The 18,010-nt window shown below is 43.0% G+C and overlaps 1 protein-coding gene across 1 annotated transcript in view; it reads left to right on the top strand.

Annotated features, from left to right (window-relative positions):
- The window catches only part of PAX3 (paired box 3), a 98,275-nt gene that overhangs the window by 49,100 nt on the left and 31,165 nt on the right, over positions 1-18,010 (top strand). The window contains exon 5 of the mRNA XM_032594526.1: positions 16,510-16,709. Coding sequence (XP_032450417.1) covers positions 16,510-16,709 — 200 coding nt within the window. The remainder of the gene's footprint in view (positions 1-16,509; positions 16,710-18,010) is intronic.

Below are 18,010 nucleotides of genomic sequence, written 5' to 3'. Positions count from 1 at the left end.
TTTTGTGACGGAGCCGTGGCACCATCAGTCAGCTTCTCTTTTGCAAATTCTTCAGCATCATGGCAGTCAAAATAACCATTGAACTTTGACACACAAAGCCAGTGCTCTTAGAATGGCCTCTAAGTTTTTGCTTGCAAAACTACTCATCTGGCAAGCACAGAACCAAGATCCCTCAAAACCTGCTCTCGGTGGTGTTTGCATTCATTAGATTTGTCTGTATGGACTTACTAGTTGCTCTGCTGACCTCTGACTGTTTGACCCATTAAATGAAAAAGCACCATTGGGACGCACAACTAAATTTATAGTAATTCAAGGAAGTGGTCAGAGAAATGTATGGTTGCAAAAGAGCGGACCTCAAAGTTTAGTCAATAGTTCAGTTACGAAGCACAAGTGCTGAATGTATGGAAAGTATGAGGTGCTCTTGCAGTCCAGAGAAAGGAGGGGTATTGATGGGTGGGGGGTTCCTGGGAAGTTTGGGGACCTATGAGGACATCATGTTAAGATGGGCAGAAAGGGCACGCCAGGTTCAGTTAGTTAGGGTGGGAAAATCAAGATAGGACCAGTCCTTGGTCCCTTTTGGCAAGCTCATGGGATTCTGGAAAAGTACGTTTGTTCCAGTCCAGTGAAAATAGTTCCATACAGTGAACCCTTAGCAGATTTTTGCGTATGTGTTCAACTTTGCGTTAATTATTAGTGTTCAGGATGCCTGGGTGGCTCAGCTGGTTAAGCATCTGACTTTGGCTCAGGTCATGATCTCACGGTTCGTAGGTTTGAGCCCTGCGTCTGGCTCTGTGCTGACAGCTCAGAGCCTGGAGCCTGCTTCGGATTCTGTGTCTCCCTCATTCTCTGCCCCTTCCCGGCTTACGCTCTCTCTGTCTCTTTCAAAAATACATAAACATTAAAAAATTAAAAAAATTAATAGGTTTCTACATTTTAAAGCAGATTTACTCAGAAATACACTAATCATTATTTCTTATAAAAATGGTTATTAGTCATCTATATTTGAATATATATGTTACTTGAGCAAAGAAATTTGCTAATGGTACTAAGATGATAGAAATTATTTTCATGCATTTTAAGAGAGAAGGCCTGATGATTATATTCTCAACACTTATTTGGCTAATGCCTAGCTGGCTTGTTGAGACTTTGGGCAAATCCTTTTATTTTATTTATTTATTTATTTATTTATTTATTTATTTTTTATTTTTTTTTCAACGTTTATTTATTTTTGGGACAGAGAGAGACAGAGCATGAACGGGGGAGGGGCAGAGAGAGAGGGAGACACAGAATCGGAAACAGGCTCCAGGCTCTGAGCCATCAGCCCAGAGCCCGACGCAGGGCTCGAACTCACGGACCGCGAGATCGTGACCTGGCTGAAGTCAGACGCCTAACCGACTGCGCCACCCAGGCGCCCCTGGGCAAATCCTTTTAAACACTCCGAGTGTCAACTTTATTTTTTTAAAAAGGATAATACTGTCTAACTCACAGAATTGTTAAAAAGATATAATAAAGAGTGTTAAAAGTCAGGAACAAAAACAGCATCATGTAATGGTTAGATGTACATAGAATGGTTGAGAGGCTAAATGTTTACTTTTTTTCCCCCCCAAGGCCCAATTTGAGTCTAAAGTCCATCTCATTTTGTTCATATTTATTTAAAAGTGTTTGTTTGTTTGTTTGTTTGTTTGTTTCAAATAAGCTCTACACTCAACGTGGGGCTTGAACTCACAACCTCAAGATCAAGAATTGCCAGCCAGGAGCCCCTGATTCATCTTTAGATTCAGTGGTTCTGGGAGGGGGACTGTAGCTACCAGAGCTGACTAGAAAATAGAAGTCAATTCAGCCACAGAGCCACAGAAAATTATGCGTTGACACTGTGATAAAAAGGAAAGAACCAAAATTTAGAATTCAAAGATGTAAGTTTGAGATTTAACTCTGCCACTAACAAGCCAGGTGATGATAGAAGTATCATTTCATCTGTTTGAAACTCAGTCTTGTTTTGTTTTGAATCTGTAAGGTAAAGTACAGTCTGATGATCTTTAAAATGATTTCTAGCTTTTAAAGTTCTAATGCCAAGCAGCACGTTTAACGTAAAGCATGACCACTAGCAAGTAGTGGTAAACAAGATTTTAAACAGTGATGTATTCTTATCCCCCCCCCCCCATAATTTACATTGTTATTTACCTGGATGTCATCTTGCTGTGCTTCTGCTGGTTTTCTTCTCCAGCCGGTGTCCCACTCGGTGCACATACTGATCCTGCTTTGGCTTCTGTCAGGGAGAAGGAAGCATTTTAGGGGCCCCCTCTTACTTAGTGATAGCCTAGTTAGAAATGGGGATAAGGATTGGGAGGAATGGCCAGTAAAGACAACCACCTTGGATGCTTCAGGCCTTTGAGAAGCTTTTAAACAAGACTGGCTTATTTATAGTGAGATGTATGGGAACAGCTTCTGTGCTCGTTGGAGTGAATTATATGCTGGCGTCCTGTGAATGCAGTGCAAGTACATGTCATTTATCTTGGTCCGTATATAGAGAGATGGGCACATGCTTATATTTGCACCTTCAAATGTATCTGCAGATGTATATGAGTAAACAGGAAGGAGTAGTGCTACATAATTTCAGAACTCAAGTTAAATTTGTACATAATAATACTATCAACCAAATTTGTTGTTATTACCAAAACGACAAAGATAAATTCAATGACAAAGATAAATTCAATGACAAAGATAAATTCATTTGAATGCTTGCTGGAGGGAAGAGTTTTATTTACCTTTTTATGGTGTAATTAATCAAGAAAGAGTTTTTAAAAACTTACATTTTGTTAATAATATACACAGAACAAAAGAATGGAAAGAAACAAGTAAAGAAGTTTGTTTGGTCAATCTATATCTAACTCTTGCTCTGTCCATCCATTCATCCAACCAACCAGCCAGCCAAATGTCCATTTATAGAATCTAACTCCTTAATTTAAAATCAATAGTGATTGTTTTGGATTCTGGGGTTATCTTTTTTTTTTTTTTTTGCACTGCCCAAATTTTATTTTTTACTGTAATGTACATTTACTGTGTGAAAACAAAAGTGCCCCAAAAATAGAAAATATATTTTGTCCACGAAACTCTTCTTAGGAATAAACTTATCGTTGGGTAGTGAAGAGTAGGACTTGAGTTTGAATTGGATTAAATATTAGCACTATCCTGACATGCTGATGGGGTGATTCCCAGTTAAAATCACTGGCTGGCGTGAGTGGAAAACATGAGTAGGACTATCTTTGGTTTCCATCCAAGAGGGTCTGTAATTTATTCAAAGCTGCCAAGGATCAGGACATGTTTTCAGACCCTCACTCTCCCACTCTCGTCCCTCAGAGCAGGCTTTCCCAACTCAAAAGGACTTGTCATCAGTCTTTTGGGAAAGGAGTGCCTGGGGTCAACCCACTGACTCTAAAATCACTTACTGCATTATTACTCGTCTTTGCTAGGATGGACAGCTGACCCTCTTCTCTTCTTTCTTCTCTTCCTCCATTGCTCCCTTCTACCCAGCATTTCCTTATTAATTTCCCTTCAGTTCTGAAAGATTATTCCTGAAAAGGCAACATAGAGGGGCAAGGCAGTTGTCTAGTAATTCACATAGAAGCCGGCTACTGAAGACATCCTTGTATTTTTTTTTTTTTTCTTCTTCTGAGACTGGGTGCCTGAGCTGTTCACACTGGCTGGGGACACTAATCAACACGATCAGAGAGTGAATTGCTTAAAACTGTATTTCAATTTTGTTTTTTAGACGTGTATCAGTAGACATAAAAGCAGATGCGAATTTGCCTCCAAGCAAACATATTCAAAGCTCTTTCCCATGGAAACCAAAATGAATGTTGGCATAGAGGGGAGGCCAAGTATATTTAATTTCTTTTAGGCTAGTTGCCTGATTTTTGATCCATCAGCCTTCTTGTTCAGGCCCTGAGGTACTTGGGAGCACAGAATTTATTTACTTTCAGAGCTACCTTAAACATTGACACACAGCACAGGCACGTGTCCTGGGTCAGCAGGAGTAAAGTACCCTGGCCAACATTTTGGATTTTTAAGGGAATTAGATATGGAGCAAGAGCTGAATATCCTTTTTAATTGGATACATGTATACCGGCTGATTATGGACAGGATCTTTGGAAGAGGTAGCAGATGAGACATTGGACGAGGCTCTTGTTTCACAAATTTGGGAATTTCTACAAGGTTTCAGTGGCCACTTTTCCCTCAGTCTTAATCTAGAGAGAGCATTTTCCTCATGCTAGTCCTTTATGCCTGGTGAGCTTGGACAATATGGTGGTGAAGGGAGGCAGAGGGGGGCCATATTTGCTGAGGATATATTGCTCGTCGGGAACTGTTCTGTGCTTTACAAACACTCGCCTTTCCTTTAAATCCGCCTTTGAGGCAGGTGTATTGAGCCACACTTACTAATGAAAGAACCGGTTTCAAGGGTTAAGCAGCTTTCCCCATATCAGAGAGGAAGTGGCCCATTGGGCAATTGGAGTCGACTGGCCTGTCTCCAGGGCTGGAGGTCTTCTGCCAGGACGGCCAGCTTTGTGTGCCCAGACCTCTGGAATCACTTCTGAGTTCAATGGTGACTGTTGCTCAGACGCAAAGAGAAGAAAACAACATTTCAAAAAGCGGGGAGGTTGATAAATCGTTCATATCCTCTGCTTAGTCATCTCGACCGGTTGGCCAACTTCCCAGACCTGAGCCTCATACCTCTGCAGGCTGAAGGGGCGAAATCACTGTCTCTTCCTCGTTTTCCCTTCCCTCCCAGCCTCGACTGAAGTTTCTTGCGCAGTAGGTATTCCGTGAATGATTTCTGACGGTGACCTTCATGTTAACACTAATTCCTGTGCCAGCGAGAATTAAGCTCAGCCTCCTCTCTTGCCTCCAGGAAAAGTTTCCTCTTTCGCTTATGTTCAGTTATTACCTCTTTCTCTCTTCCAAGAAGCCATAATTGGCCCAGGTAAGATTTGGATTTTCAAAACAAGCTTCCTGTGCTGCCCCTTTTCTGAAACCCTCACGGAATCCCGTAGGAGACAAAAAGCAAAGAAACAATCTTGAAATGCCATATGGGAGGTGTCAGTGAAAGCATCTATGTATGAATCTGATCTCTATATTAAAGATCACAGGCTCACAGAATCTATGGCTCCGTTATTTGGTAAATAATGTATCTAGGTGTTTCAGCCTTGAGAGGCCGTTTAATCCCCCTGTTGCTGCAGGACACGGCTGGATTATCTTCTGTGTGTACCCAGGCTTGGCCTCCGTGGAGAGAGCACTGCGGTGGGAGCCAGGTGATGCGACTTTTGCTTTCTGACTTTAAGTCCACACATTATTCATCTTTGCATCCTTGGTGCCGAGGACAACATCAGCCGCTGTTTCCTGAAGCATGTGTGTGATTCTGGATAACACTGCTTGCTCTCTGGGCTTCGGCTCTGAGACGAAGGGACTGGCCTAGGGTTTCTGATGGTTCAGCAATTGCAGGAATGCTCTCCCCTGGTCTGTCCAGGCTGTCAGGCCTCTATCTCTTTATGTAGGTTTCTGGCACAAAAGGTGTCGTATTTAACTTTCTTCTTAAATCTGCCTTTCTTGTGTTTGGTTCCCCCCCCCCCCCCCCGCCCTGAATATCTCCCGCCATGCTAATCCTGACAAAATTTAGTTGTCGGTAAAACAGCGTGGGTCGCGTGTGTCTTTGCTAGTCCTGTCTCAATAAGGGTGGCAAAAGCATTCTTTTGTTTTTCTACCCCCTGAAAGGCTCTTTGTGCAACTTGTTATCTCTTTTTTATGTTCTGCTTTGGATTTATTTGTCGACGTGAAAGTGACTGATGCACACAATGGCAAAAATATCCAGACGTGGGAAATAAAGGTGAAGGCAAGGTGGTTCTTTGTCTTTGTCCACTGTGTCGCGAATCAGGTGGTGTCTTATTTTAAAGCTCTGTATACATAGCTAGGGTTTCTGTTTCATAGCTAGCGATCTCTGTTAGTAACTGTGCATAACATAATTTTCACACACACCAACCACCACTGAGACTACCACTCACCTTTTATAGTCGTGTTTTCACAACTGATTTGCAGAGTTGACTGTGACATCTGAGTCCTGGCAGTGTAGACCAGGAAGAAAAAAAATGTGATGATATTGGCTACAGTTTTTCTTCCAGCCCACATCAATCTTCCTCCTCAAATGGCAATGCTAATTAGATCTTATATTTGATATATACGATCTTATATTTGGATAACCTCTCTGCGTTCTCAGGGATCAGGTAGGTTACATTACTCCCCAGACCTCATTTTTTTCCCCCCATTCATCTATAAGATGGGGGTGACAACACTCCTCCAATAGGGTTTTGGGAAAAATGAAAGAACGTGTACATGAAGGAGGAAGGAAGCAGGAGTTGACTATAGCAGGCAGTCAGTGAGTCAGAATAGCAGCCTTTCATATATCACTGTTGGTACCGTTGACTTAATTTTGCCCAGAATGTTGAAGGAATCATCACAAGAAGGGCTTTGAGGGACCCATGTTCTGTCTCTGGGTAACCAGTTTACAAAGACATGATTTCAGAGGTAAGCCGTCCTGCATGGCAGTGGATGAACCACACTTGGACCGGGGCGGGGGGGGGGGGGGAAATGTGGTTTCAATTCAGATGCAGTAACAAAAACATTAGCCAAATCTTCTCAGAAAGCAAGTCTTTTGCAACATGGTGTCTCCCACCCCCCACCATAGTAAAGAGATATGGAAGAAAGATACCTAATTACCACATGGAACATCATCTTGTGGTCCATTTCATAGGTTCCCCCCCCCCCCACACCATTTGTAACATCTTAGAAATGCAGACTTAATCGTGAGAGATTAAAAATGCCTATTGTTCTTTCAAAGGGTTTGCAGTGTTCTGATTCCTCCCCCTGTCCCATCTCCCTTCTGTTGAAAATCTAGGAGTTGTCCCATTTTTAGCAAGTAATAACTGTGTCAAGCTGTGCCGGCAAAAATGTCCCAACACAACTGTTAATAAGCATTGTCATTTTAAGCATGAAACAGTTTAGCTAATGATTTATCTCTTATAATGTAGCACTCGGGGCAGCTGTATGATTGGTCTCTTTAGCAAGTCAAGTAATTTCTTTAACAAAATGTTAAGCACAGATGGGCCAGAAGCTGTCAGTTAACTATTATTGTGTCTACATCTGCTTGCTTTCAATGCACTGTTTTATGTATTCAGTCAGTAACTTAGCCGCAGCTCCGTGAAAAGGCGAACCTACTCTGATTGGCAAATAAAATGTTCATTTGTCTCTTCTTCCTATTGTTTTGTTTTGGTAACACATGTCAGCAGCTCAATTACCCAGTTCATTAACAGCTCCCAAAGGACATGATGGCCAGCCCGTGATAAGAGGGCCATTGTGGCACATATGGTCAATAATGGCCTCTCTCTTGGCAATTGTAAATAAAAGTCACTTGGCTCTTTTCCTTTCACGAGAACTACCGTTTTCCTGTTCCCCTTCAGTGTGCAAATTACCTTTCTTTGCTCCATGCAGCCCAATCCCCGGGAAACCAGAACCTAGCTTGCCTGCTTTTAGGGCCATGGGGACTTAACACGAGAGAGCGAGCTCTGGTTCTTAATTTTAATTATGACTGACTTTTAAGCTCTTGAGGGGGGAAATTCTTATCATGGGAGACTATTCTTAGAAAGCTGTTAACTGATTAATTAGTCAACTAATAAGTTTTCCTAATTGAATAGCAACACATTTTCTTGGGGCTTTCCTCTGTTTCTCTTTGAAATGCTCCCGTGGCAGTGACCGCGGCGATTTTAAAAAGCCGTTAAACAACTGCAAATAAAAATCGTTTTCAGGGGTGGGGTAGGGAAGTGTCACTTCATCTTTTCCCTCGGTGAGAGAGATTCATGTTGTTGAGAGCAATTCTTGTCACGCGCACCTCCAGGTCGTAAACCAGAGGGTTCAAGAAGCCACCGAGGTAATCTGGGTCAGCGTCAGGGTCTCTAAGCAAGTAAGGATGCGTCCTGCACTTGAAGCCTGGGGAGGGAGGTGCTGAAACACTTCGGTCACGATTCTGCGGCTCCCCCAGACGAGATGCTGCTGTATCGCGGGAAGAAAAAGGGCCCAGGCAGGTTTTTCCTTAAATGTATCAAGTGCATATAGCTGTTACAGGCCACTTACTGGCGGGGCTGTGACGAACAAGGAAGCATAAGCCTTTCTTTCTGGCTTTGTTGTTACAAGGGAGGCCTTTGCGGTGACCGATGATCAGGCGAGGCCGTTGGGACGAACTCCACTCCGAGTTAAGGTGTCTCAGCGTAACCTAGCTGCAGGTGCGCCGCGCACCTGACATTGCGCCGAGATCGGGACCTTAGGCTCTGGGGGGTCTTTGGGGCCGTGCTGCTCATCGCCTGGGGGGCAGCTTGGCCGATCTGGCGGCTCCATAGCTCTTATCTTAAGTAAACACCCAACGGTCCATGTCGTGCACTTGCGAGAACTCCGGGGCGGGTGTGCAGCACGCGCGGCCGGCCGGATTCATAACCAATCTGTACTCTCCTCCCGGGGCGGCAGGCACTCGGGGAGTTGTTGAGTGTCAGGGTTTATTTGTGCTATTTTGATTAGCACCAACCTGGCAGGAGCTTATTTTCCTTCTAATGACCCCGTGCTGGGAGAAGGCGGCTTCCGAGGGAAGGACCTGGGGGCGGGGGGAGGGGAATAGCGTTACATCTCTGCAACCCCCAAATGGGGACTGCGGGGCAGGGGCCGCAGTGGGGAAGTGGCTGCGGGTCTTAATTAGATGGAGTGTTCTGAAAAGAACCTTTCTTGGAGAAAGCCCAGAATATTCTTGCCACAGATCGTCCTACCTCCTTTTATTTTATTCTTATTCTTTTTTTTGGGGGGGGGGGTACTTGTTAAAGATTCTTGGCTGGCATCTTTGGAGAAGTTGTAGAGGCGACAAAAAGCAAAACAGGACCCCCTCCCCTCCACATGGACCACTGATGAGGTGACGGGCCATTTCTCCCTGTTTATCCACCAGCAAAATAACAACTCCTCAAATCGTCCCTGAGTCAGGAATTCTGGGAAGTTCTCTTGGATGCTTGATCGTTTGTTAGGTCACTCGCGCACTTTCTCCGTCCGCCTTTGGATTTGGTCGTCAGTCTTCCCGTGTGTTCCTTTCAGGCGGGTATCTCTTTTCCTTTCTGTATCTCTTTTCTTTTCTTGACCTAGATAGGATTTAAACACACTTAAAAAAATAATGTCGCCGATTACTTCTCAGCTTGTGAATTAATGTGGGAGAGAAGGTTCCAGGTGCTGAAGTCTCTAGACTGGCTTGGATTAACCCCTACTGTGCATCCATTTCAACCTCCCCCCGCCCCTGGAAGAAAAAAAAACAACAACCAACCTCCCCTTTCTCATCCACTCCCGGCTTTCTTTGTCCCCTGAATGAGGGTAAAATGCCCCGTTGATGGATTCCACAGATGGAGCGTGGAAATCGGTAGAATAGGCCTCAGCCACAGGCCGTTTCTTGGGATCCAACAAAAGCCTCCAAATAAGTCAACAAAAATCCCAAAGATCACAAAGGGAAAACGTCATTTGTCATTTACTCTGGGTCTGTGAGGGAATATCAGTCTTGCCTCACTCCTCCTGGCTTTCACCCGAGTAAACACGAGAGAGGTCATTCACATCTCTCTCAGTGGAGAAGGGCCACTTCACATCAGAAAACAGCTGTCCCAGCGTCCCCTTCGTGCTGGATGGCAACACTCACAAACGCAGGAGACATTCTGCAGTTAGCCAAGCGGGTGCCTCAAACTTCGAGCTGACCCGTCAAAGACCTTGAGCAATATACCTGCGAGGTCCCCTGAGACCTTCAGATATGGGAGGAAGTGATCTCGGGGAGCTGTCAGGCACGATTCTTACTTTGATTTGTGTTGTATTCTTGTTATTTTTTAATCAGCAAGACACAGCTTTGAGTACAAATGCTGATAGGTCGAGCTTGCAAAGATTAGTACAGACGAAAAGACCGTCTGATTTGGTCTGGGGCCATCTTAGAGTGAATGACTGATGATGACGTTCAGCCTCAGAGCCCGCGGAGAGAGATTCCCCCCCCACCTCCTCTGTGTCTGTAAATTGCATCGTATTATATCTGGGACAAACATAGAGTTTAAATGGTTGTCATGTTTTGATTCTTTAATTATTCAAATGAAAGGTCTTGCTGAGAAGAAAGACAGTGTGCCAAATTCATGCTTGTGAATTATTTTGTTTCTCCATTTTTTGCCTGTCTCCCATCCCTGAATTATATTGGTCTGGAAACCAATAATTATAGAAGTCCACGTGACTAAATCCCTATAAAATTGAGGTAAGATCTCATGTATAATAGCGTTAACTAGGATGAAATATTTCTTCAGGCTACAGAAGAGGTCACAAGGGGTTAACGGACAAAGACATACTCTCTAATTCTGTAATTCCTTCTTTAATTAAACTTCATGGTTGGTCCGCTGGTGGTAAATACTTCTGCCTTCTCCTCCCAGTTTGATTTGTTTCCGAAGGAAGAATTTGTAATCCTGTGGGGGTAATGATTGTTGCCTATGCTTGACCTCTTTCTCTCTCTCTCTCTCTCTCTCTTTTTTTTTTTAAACTGATGATGTCCACGTTCCCAAGGTTAATCTTGGGAGTTAATGTGAAATCATTGGGGTCACTAAAAATTTGGCTTCTGAGACCTAAAATTAGCTTGAGAGGGAAAAGGAAGAAATGACCTTTCATACAAAGCACGGAACTGAAACACTGAGGCACCTGGGGAGAGGTGACTGTTTCCCTGGGATCACTCTGGGGCATCTACTGAATAACTTGTGAATACCCCAACAGATTTCAAGTTATTTATTCCTGCACTTTTGTCTGAAAACAGTTTGAGGTTACTTTACAGGGCTTGAGATCCTTTCACTAAGATGTTTTTAATAGCAAAAAAGAAGGATTTAGTAAAGCTGTAAAATGAGTGATCAGTTCAACTGCTTGTGACCAATAGTATCTTCTAGATTGACGCTGGATCTTATGACCAGGGCTCTGCGATGATTCTTAAGGGAGACTTCAAATGGTCAGACTATTTTGTTTTCTTAAATAAATTCATTCAGCATCTTGGCAAATGGATTAGTTTCTTAGGGCTTTACCCTTGTTTAACAACTACACTTGAATATACAAAGAATTCAATAAATGTTCATTGAATGGAGTTAAATTCGATCAGGAAATTGATTTGGTGTATAATATTAAACAGTTGTGTTTTCATAAATTTCATTTGATTCTAGGAGGTTTTTGAAAACCTGGGACAAATGAGTCATTGGTGGCAATCAGCTAAATAACTTATATTAGAATTCCGTTTGGATTTGTTTCTGGTATTTCTCTTCAAAAGGACCGTGTGTGTGTGTGTGTGTGTGTGTGTGTGTGTGTGTGTGCGCGCGCGCGCGCTCGTGTGTGCGTGTGCGCACACACACGTGAGAGAGAGAGAGAGAGAGAGAGAGAGAGAGAGAGAGAGAGAAAGGAAGGAACTGAGCACCTATTTAGAACATACCAGGCTAGAAGAAAGAAAGTATGTCCTCTGAAGCCCCATACACCTGGGTCAAATCCTAGCTTCCTTAGTCACGTGATCTGAATAATGTTGTCTCTGAGTCTCAGTTTCCTTTTTTTGTACAAAGGGGTATTTATTTCACAGAGTTTTTGTGTACTTACATTGGTAAGAGAGAGGTTTGCTCCAGGCTCATTGGAGACATTGAATTACACTAATGTATAAGTCAGAAAATGGATTGTGAGGGGGTTTTGAAAATAGAGTCAAAACTTTCAAGGTCTGATAAGAATATGGATTGGGGTAAAATTGGAGAATTATGCAATTTAGAGCAATACAATCTCCACTCAAAAAGTCGTGTATCATATGTTGGTGTGGGTTTCTTATGAGAGCTGTTCTGGAATTTCAAGTTGGGGAACAATATCTCTATTTAATGAATAATAAAGCAAACTTTGTGAAGGCGTGTGTAGAATATGACTAACTTAAATGCCATTGAAAATCTCCTCTTAATATTAAGGCTAGACAGAAGAAGTAATCCAAAGAGATTATATTACTGAAGAGATTATATTTAATCTAGTTGTTATATCCTGGCAGTCTATTTTAGAGAACTGTCTTGTGGGGTCCAAGTCATAACATTAGAAAAACTGTAATTTCTTTGTGTTGAGCTGTTTGAAAAAAAAAAGCCTTGTTTTTACTTTGCTGTAATATTTAGGAGGATTAGGTATTTTGTATCAAGTATCTAGAGGAAAGTTGAATATGTGAAATAGATGAACTTCAAAATACTTTTTCTTGTGCTGTTAAAATGTAAGTGTCAGACTTGTTTTTGGTAAAAACGGAATGATTCACATTCATGACATTATTGTGATTCGTGTTCTGCACAAATAATGAATCTTATTTCTATTGGGTGATACAAGACACGGTAGTGTTTCCATCTTTAGAAGTAGCTAGTATCTCCTAGCTGGTAGATTAGTCTTGGGTGGCTGACTTAACATATCTTCAAGCCCACATCCTTTTGGGCTGTACAGATGGGGACAAGTTAGAATTAACTGGTACAACTGTGGCTTCATGTTGCCAGAAAGGATCCATTGGTTTGGATAATTTTCCCGCAGAGAAATCAGGCAAGTCATTTCCTCAGTGTCTTTTGAAATGGTGCTGCTTTATGGAGGTTTTCCTAGTTAGGCACAACCATTGGACTGCTCTTGAATAAGCAGTGTGGAAATACAAGTAGCGACTTATTAGCTTGTCAAAGAAAATTTTATTTTTAGTGGCAAAGCCTGTATTATTGAACTCCTAGACATTCTGAGTCTTTTAAATTTTTTTTTAATGCTTATTTATTTTTGAGAGAGAGAGAGACACCGTGTGAGTGGGTGAGGGGCAGAGAGAGAAGGAGAGAAAGAATCTAAAGCAGTCTCCACGCTCTGAGCTGTCAGCACAGAGCCCGACGCGGGGCTCGAACTTGGCGAACCGTGAGGTCATGACCTGAGCTGAAGTTCGACGCTTAACCAACTGAGTCACTCAGGCGCCCCATTCTGAGTCTTTTTAATTACTAGCTGTTGGTGATCAACTTGTTTTTTAAAAAAAATCACAATCCTCAGAAAAAATTGATAATTATTTCCCAGAAAAATACAGTTACGCAAATACCTGCAAAAACTTCCAAATAATTTTTGAGGATTTGTGGACTCCTGAACCTCATTTCAGTACATGCTGGGAGACTCAGAAGGGCAGCATTTCCATTTAAAGGTGCAAAATAGTGGCAGGGAAATCAGTGTTGGTCCAAAACTTAAATTCTACCTGGTGTTTCCATTCAGTCATCATGTGTTTATTGAGCACCTACGGTGTTCCAAGGCTTCCAACAGTGAACAAGATGGAGAGAGGCTCACAAAGCTTATATTCAGGGGGATGTGGATTGTTCAGGTGAAACACGGTAGCCTTGACCCTCAGAATTAACTCTCACTGGTACTCGCAAATGTAAGCAGCCCCCTTTCTTCAGAAACTAGAGGTGATGTTGATTAATTGACCTGACAGTGCATGGCACATCATATTTACTTGGGAGCATTTAATAGCCCTAGAGACTCCCAGAGGAAACATGAAAATTTCCACATACTATTATCCTAATGGGATCATAGTCAGAGAAAGGGGAAGCAAAGATTTAAGGTTCTCACAGGCAGAGGAAGCTGTTGGTCAGCCCTTAAATGCTGTTGGGGTTTGCACCTGAATTTACAGAAGACAGAAAAGTCAGGGCAACAGAAACTGGAAGCAGGGAAGGGAAACATTTTATGGTACGCAATGGTCTTAGGAGAACGACTAATCCATTTCTAGAAGAGTGTATTATGTATGTGGAAGCGTTGCTTTGATAAATTACAGCAGGAAAAAATATTATATACTGGGGAATTTGGGGAGAGAAAATAAGAGTCTGGAATATTCTGTAGAGGTGGTTCTCAAAGTATCGTTTAGGATCAGTAAAGTTGGCATACCACCTGTGAAAGCAGAAAACTCTGGAACGAGGTGGGGGCAGCAATCTGTGTTTCCACAAGCTTTTCAAGTGATTCTGATGCTCCAACAGCTCAAGATCCACTGCCCTACAATGATGCACAAATTACCGCTCTTTTATTCGGACTCACATTTATCAGACACATACACACATAAGTTGTATTGGGAGCGTTTGAAGTTTATAATGCAACGTATGGCACACTTCTTAACGTGTTACTGCTCCTTTAAAACATTCCCACACTTAAAGAAAGTCTGGTTTTATTTCCTAAGTATCCTAAAACAAGATTTATATCAAATTAGACCATTTTAGGGGCGCCTGGGTGGCTCGGTCGGTTGAGCATCCAACTCTTGATCTCGGCTCATTTCATGATCTTTTGGCTCGTGAGTTCAAGCTCTATTGGGCTCTGTGCTGACAGTGTGGAGCCTGATTGGGATTCTCTCTCTCTCTCTGTCTCTCTCTCAAAATAAATAAAATAAACTAAGAAAATGAGACCATTCTATGTTAAATTAGACAACATAATTGAAAAACCAAGCCTCATGGCTAACATATAACAGAGCATTATATATGATGCTTCCATTTTGCTTTTACGTACAGGAACTTGTTTTTCTTTAATTTGTCATATAGATTATTAATTCGCTCTCTTAATTTTCAAGTTTGAGTGTGAGTAAATTACAAAAGTATTAAATATTAAAAAATTAAAATTATATTTATGGGTTATGTTGGACGTGTACCCCTTTTGGGCAGCTTATAATTGATACTGAAGTCGAATGTCATTTTTGATTTCTGTAGGGCAGAGTTGTTGGAGTTTAAGATAAATGAGAATTGGTACTTTTTTGCATTTTGTCATCGCTTCTGGCACCACCTGTGTTTCCTCGGGTCCTACAGCCTGGGTGTGCAAAGGAGTTACCTTGACAATGACATTAATGATCTACAATTCCTTCCTCATTTGCAGATAGCACACTTCAGCCCCTTCCCCAGAGGATCCCTCAGCTATTTGGGGAGTTTTCAGGGTGCATTTGGATATGCTCAGGAGCAAGGCCCTTGGGTGTCCTGAGCTCTGCTCAGAGTGTGTGTGGCCTGAGAGCCCTCTGATGGCCCCCTGCTACTGCCCTGATGTCCAGGGCCTCCGGGAGATGGCTGCGCTCCTGCCCAGAGCCCTGTGTCTGTTGTGCCCACAAACCTCAGAACACTCTCCAGGCTGACAGTTATTGTGTTATTGCCAGAACTCACGGATGCCATATTGCATCATTAATGCAAATTCCTATCTAATTTCCCAGTTCCTTCCTCTCTTTTGGAGATGCTCACACACTAACTATGGAAAATCTCCTTCCCTGATGTCTGCTAACACAGACAAACTCAAACTTGCTGGGACGGGGCCTGCAACGGGCCTGGCTTCAGGGACATGTGACCTATGCAGTCGCTCCCTCATGGCCCCATGCTCAGAAGGGCTCTGTGTTTGCTTTTTATGCTCTGTTGTGGCCATCTCACAATTGTGATAATTTTTGAACACAGGCACTCGTATTTTAATTTTTCACCGTGTTCCTCAAATGAGGCGACAGCCTCTGGGCAGCTGCTTGCCATTCAGCAGAGACCCAGACTTTGAACTTTTGGTGTAGGGACAGGTCACTAGACGATGCCTGCTTTTTCGGGAGTCAGTTCAGGAGGTTTACATCAACAGTATCTAAACTCTTCTTAAATATTTCTCAGCATCTGGTAATAAGATACTAACTATAAGTATGATTTCTTCTGTAGGAGCGGTAGAGTCTATAAATTTGTTGGGATCCTGTAACAGTTCACTATTATTGGCTTTTTAGATACTACATTAGTTTTGGAATTTTTTTCTTTTTAAAAAAGTTTTTTTTTAACGTTTATTTATTTTTGAGACAGAGGGAAACAGAGCATGAACGGGGGAGGGGCAGAGAGAGAGGGAGACACAGAATTGGAAGCAGGCTCCAGGCTCTGAGCCATCAGCCCAGAGCCCGACGCGGGGCTCGAACTCGCAGACCGCAAGATCGTGACTTGAGCTGAAGTCGGACACTTAACCGACTGAGCCACCCAGGCGCCCCTGGAATTTTTTTCTAAAGAACCACCGTTTTAAACAGATTTCCTCATGTAAAAGTTGGAGAAAGTTAATTTGGAACCAAATTAAATGATTCATTCATCAAACACAGATGGAGTACCCATTAAGTGTTAAGGACAAGGGCCATAAAAGTGAAAGAATGCCTGTCCCTGTTTGCTAAGATCTCATAATGGACCACGACTGACAGATGCAGAGAACAATGGTTTCTGCCTGGGGGGCCTGGAGACAAAATAGGGGAGGAGGTATCATTTAATAATATAATACTGCAGAGAGGGGCTTGGTGTCCCAGGGAAGACATTGGGGATGGACGTTAGGATTTGAATCATTAAGGCTTGGTCACCCTTGTTTTTTGACCTCCATTTTATCACCTTCTTTCTCTTGTGCCCTTAGCCTCAGCACCCCAATCGGATGAAGGCTCCGACATTGACTCCGAACCAGATTTGCCCCTGAAGAGAAAACAACGCAGGAGCCGAACCACCTTCACAGCAGAACAGCTTGAAGAACTGGAAAGAGCTTTCGAGAGAACCCACTACCCTGACATTTATACCAGGGAGGAGCTGGCACAGAGGGCGAAGCTCACGGAGGCCCGAGTACAGGTACTGACTCCAGACAGCCACGTCCTGATTAAATCCGGACAGGAAACGAAAAAGTGTCCTTTCATCTAAAGCAGATTTGAAACCAAGAAAATAAATATGTTAGCGAAGGCACTTCATCGTGAACTGTAGCCTTTAGTAGTATAAAGGTCCCACCTTTCTCTCTAGTGCCTTTTTGAAAACATTTATTTATTTATTTTGAGAGGAGAGAGAGAGAGCAGGGAAGGGGCAGAGAGAGAGGGAGAGAGAGAGAGAATCGCAAGTAGGCTCTGTGCGGTCAGCAGAGAGGCTTGAACTCACAAACCGTGAGACCACGACCTGAGCCAAAACCGAGAGCCAGATGCTTAACCGACTGAGCCACCCAGGCACCCCTCTCTCTGGTTAAGTTGCCTCATCTGGAAATGCTGTGTTCTTCCCGGCGACTTGACTTTCATAGTCAAAGTGAGGTTGGAGACTCAGCAGTGAACTGCTCAGTTGACCTGGTCTCTAGATTGATCAGTGCGTCTCATATGCAGCTGATTACCTCTCCTGTTATAGACTTTTTCGGAAATAGCCTCTTCCAGGTTACAAAGCCTCGTCAGAAGAACTGTCGCATTCAACTTGGCTTTCCGTGTATCATAGTGCTAACAAAGTGAAGGAACGCTAAGAGGGATTAAGAGAAATCTCTCAAGGAGCTGCAGTCTAATATGGTTAATGCAGTCAGCACAAATAATAATAATAATAAACCAGATATAATAAGTACCCTAAGACAGAAACAGAGTGCAGTGAGAGTTAAGAAGAGGAAAGAATGAGATCTTGCTGGAGTAACAGGAGAGGCTCACGAAGAAGGCCGATTTAAGACGAACTTTCGAAGCTAAAGAGAAATTCACTGGTCAGGGAGGGTGGGGCGAGTACAACGTGAGTCAACACATGAGTTACAGACCCGGTGACATTTCATTTCCATTCATGTTGAAGGCACAGTGAATTGTTCAATTTGGCTGGAGGCTAGGGAGAGGTAAGAGGGGGCAGGGAGGAATATAGTTGGACATCTAGGCTGAGGACATCCTGTGGAGGGCTTGGGTTTCAGGGGAAGGCTCTCACAGTTGATGTGATAGGCAGTGGAAGCCGTGGGCATGAAACGGGTCAGTGGCCATGGGAGTGGAAGGGAAAGGACGGTGGCCAAAGGTAGCCAGAGCTGGAATGTAGGCAACCGATTGTGTAAGCAGGACGTGGATGGAAGGGTGAGTGAAGAGAAGGGCCACAGATTTGGGGAGGTGTTATGGTGCAAATGTTTTACAGCTGGAACTATTGAATCTCTCTACCTG

This window comes from Lynx canadensis, chromosome C1 (assembly GCF_007474595.2).
Source record: "Lynx canadensis isolate LIC74 chromosome C1, mLynCan4.pri.v2, whole genome shotgun sequence".
Taxonomy (NCBI): Eukaryota; Metazoa; Chordata; class Mammalia; order Carnivora; family Felidae; genus Lynx; species Lynx canadensis.
Note: the sequence above shows the minus strand (reverse complement) of the source record. Positions and strands in the feature narration are given on the sequence as shown.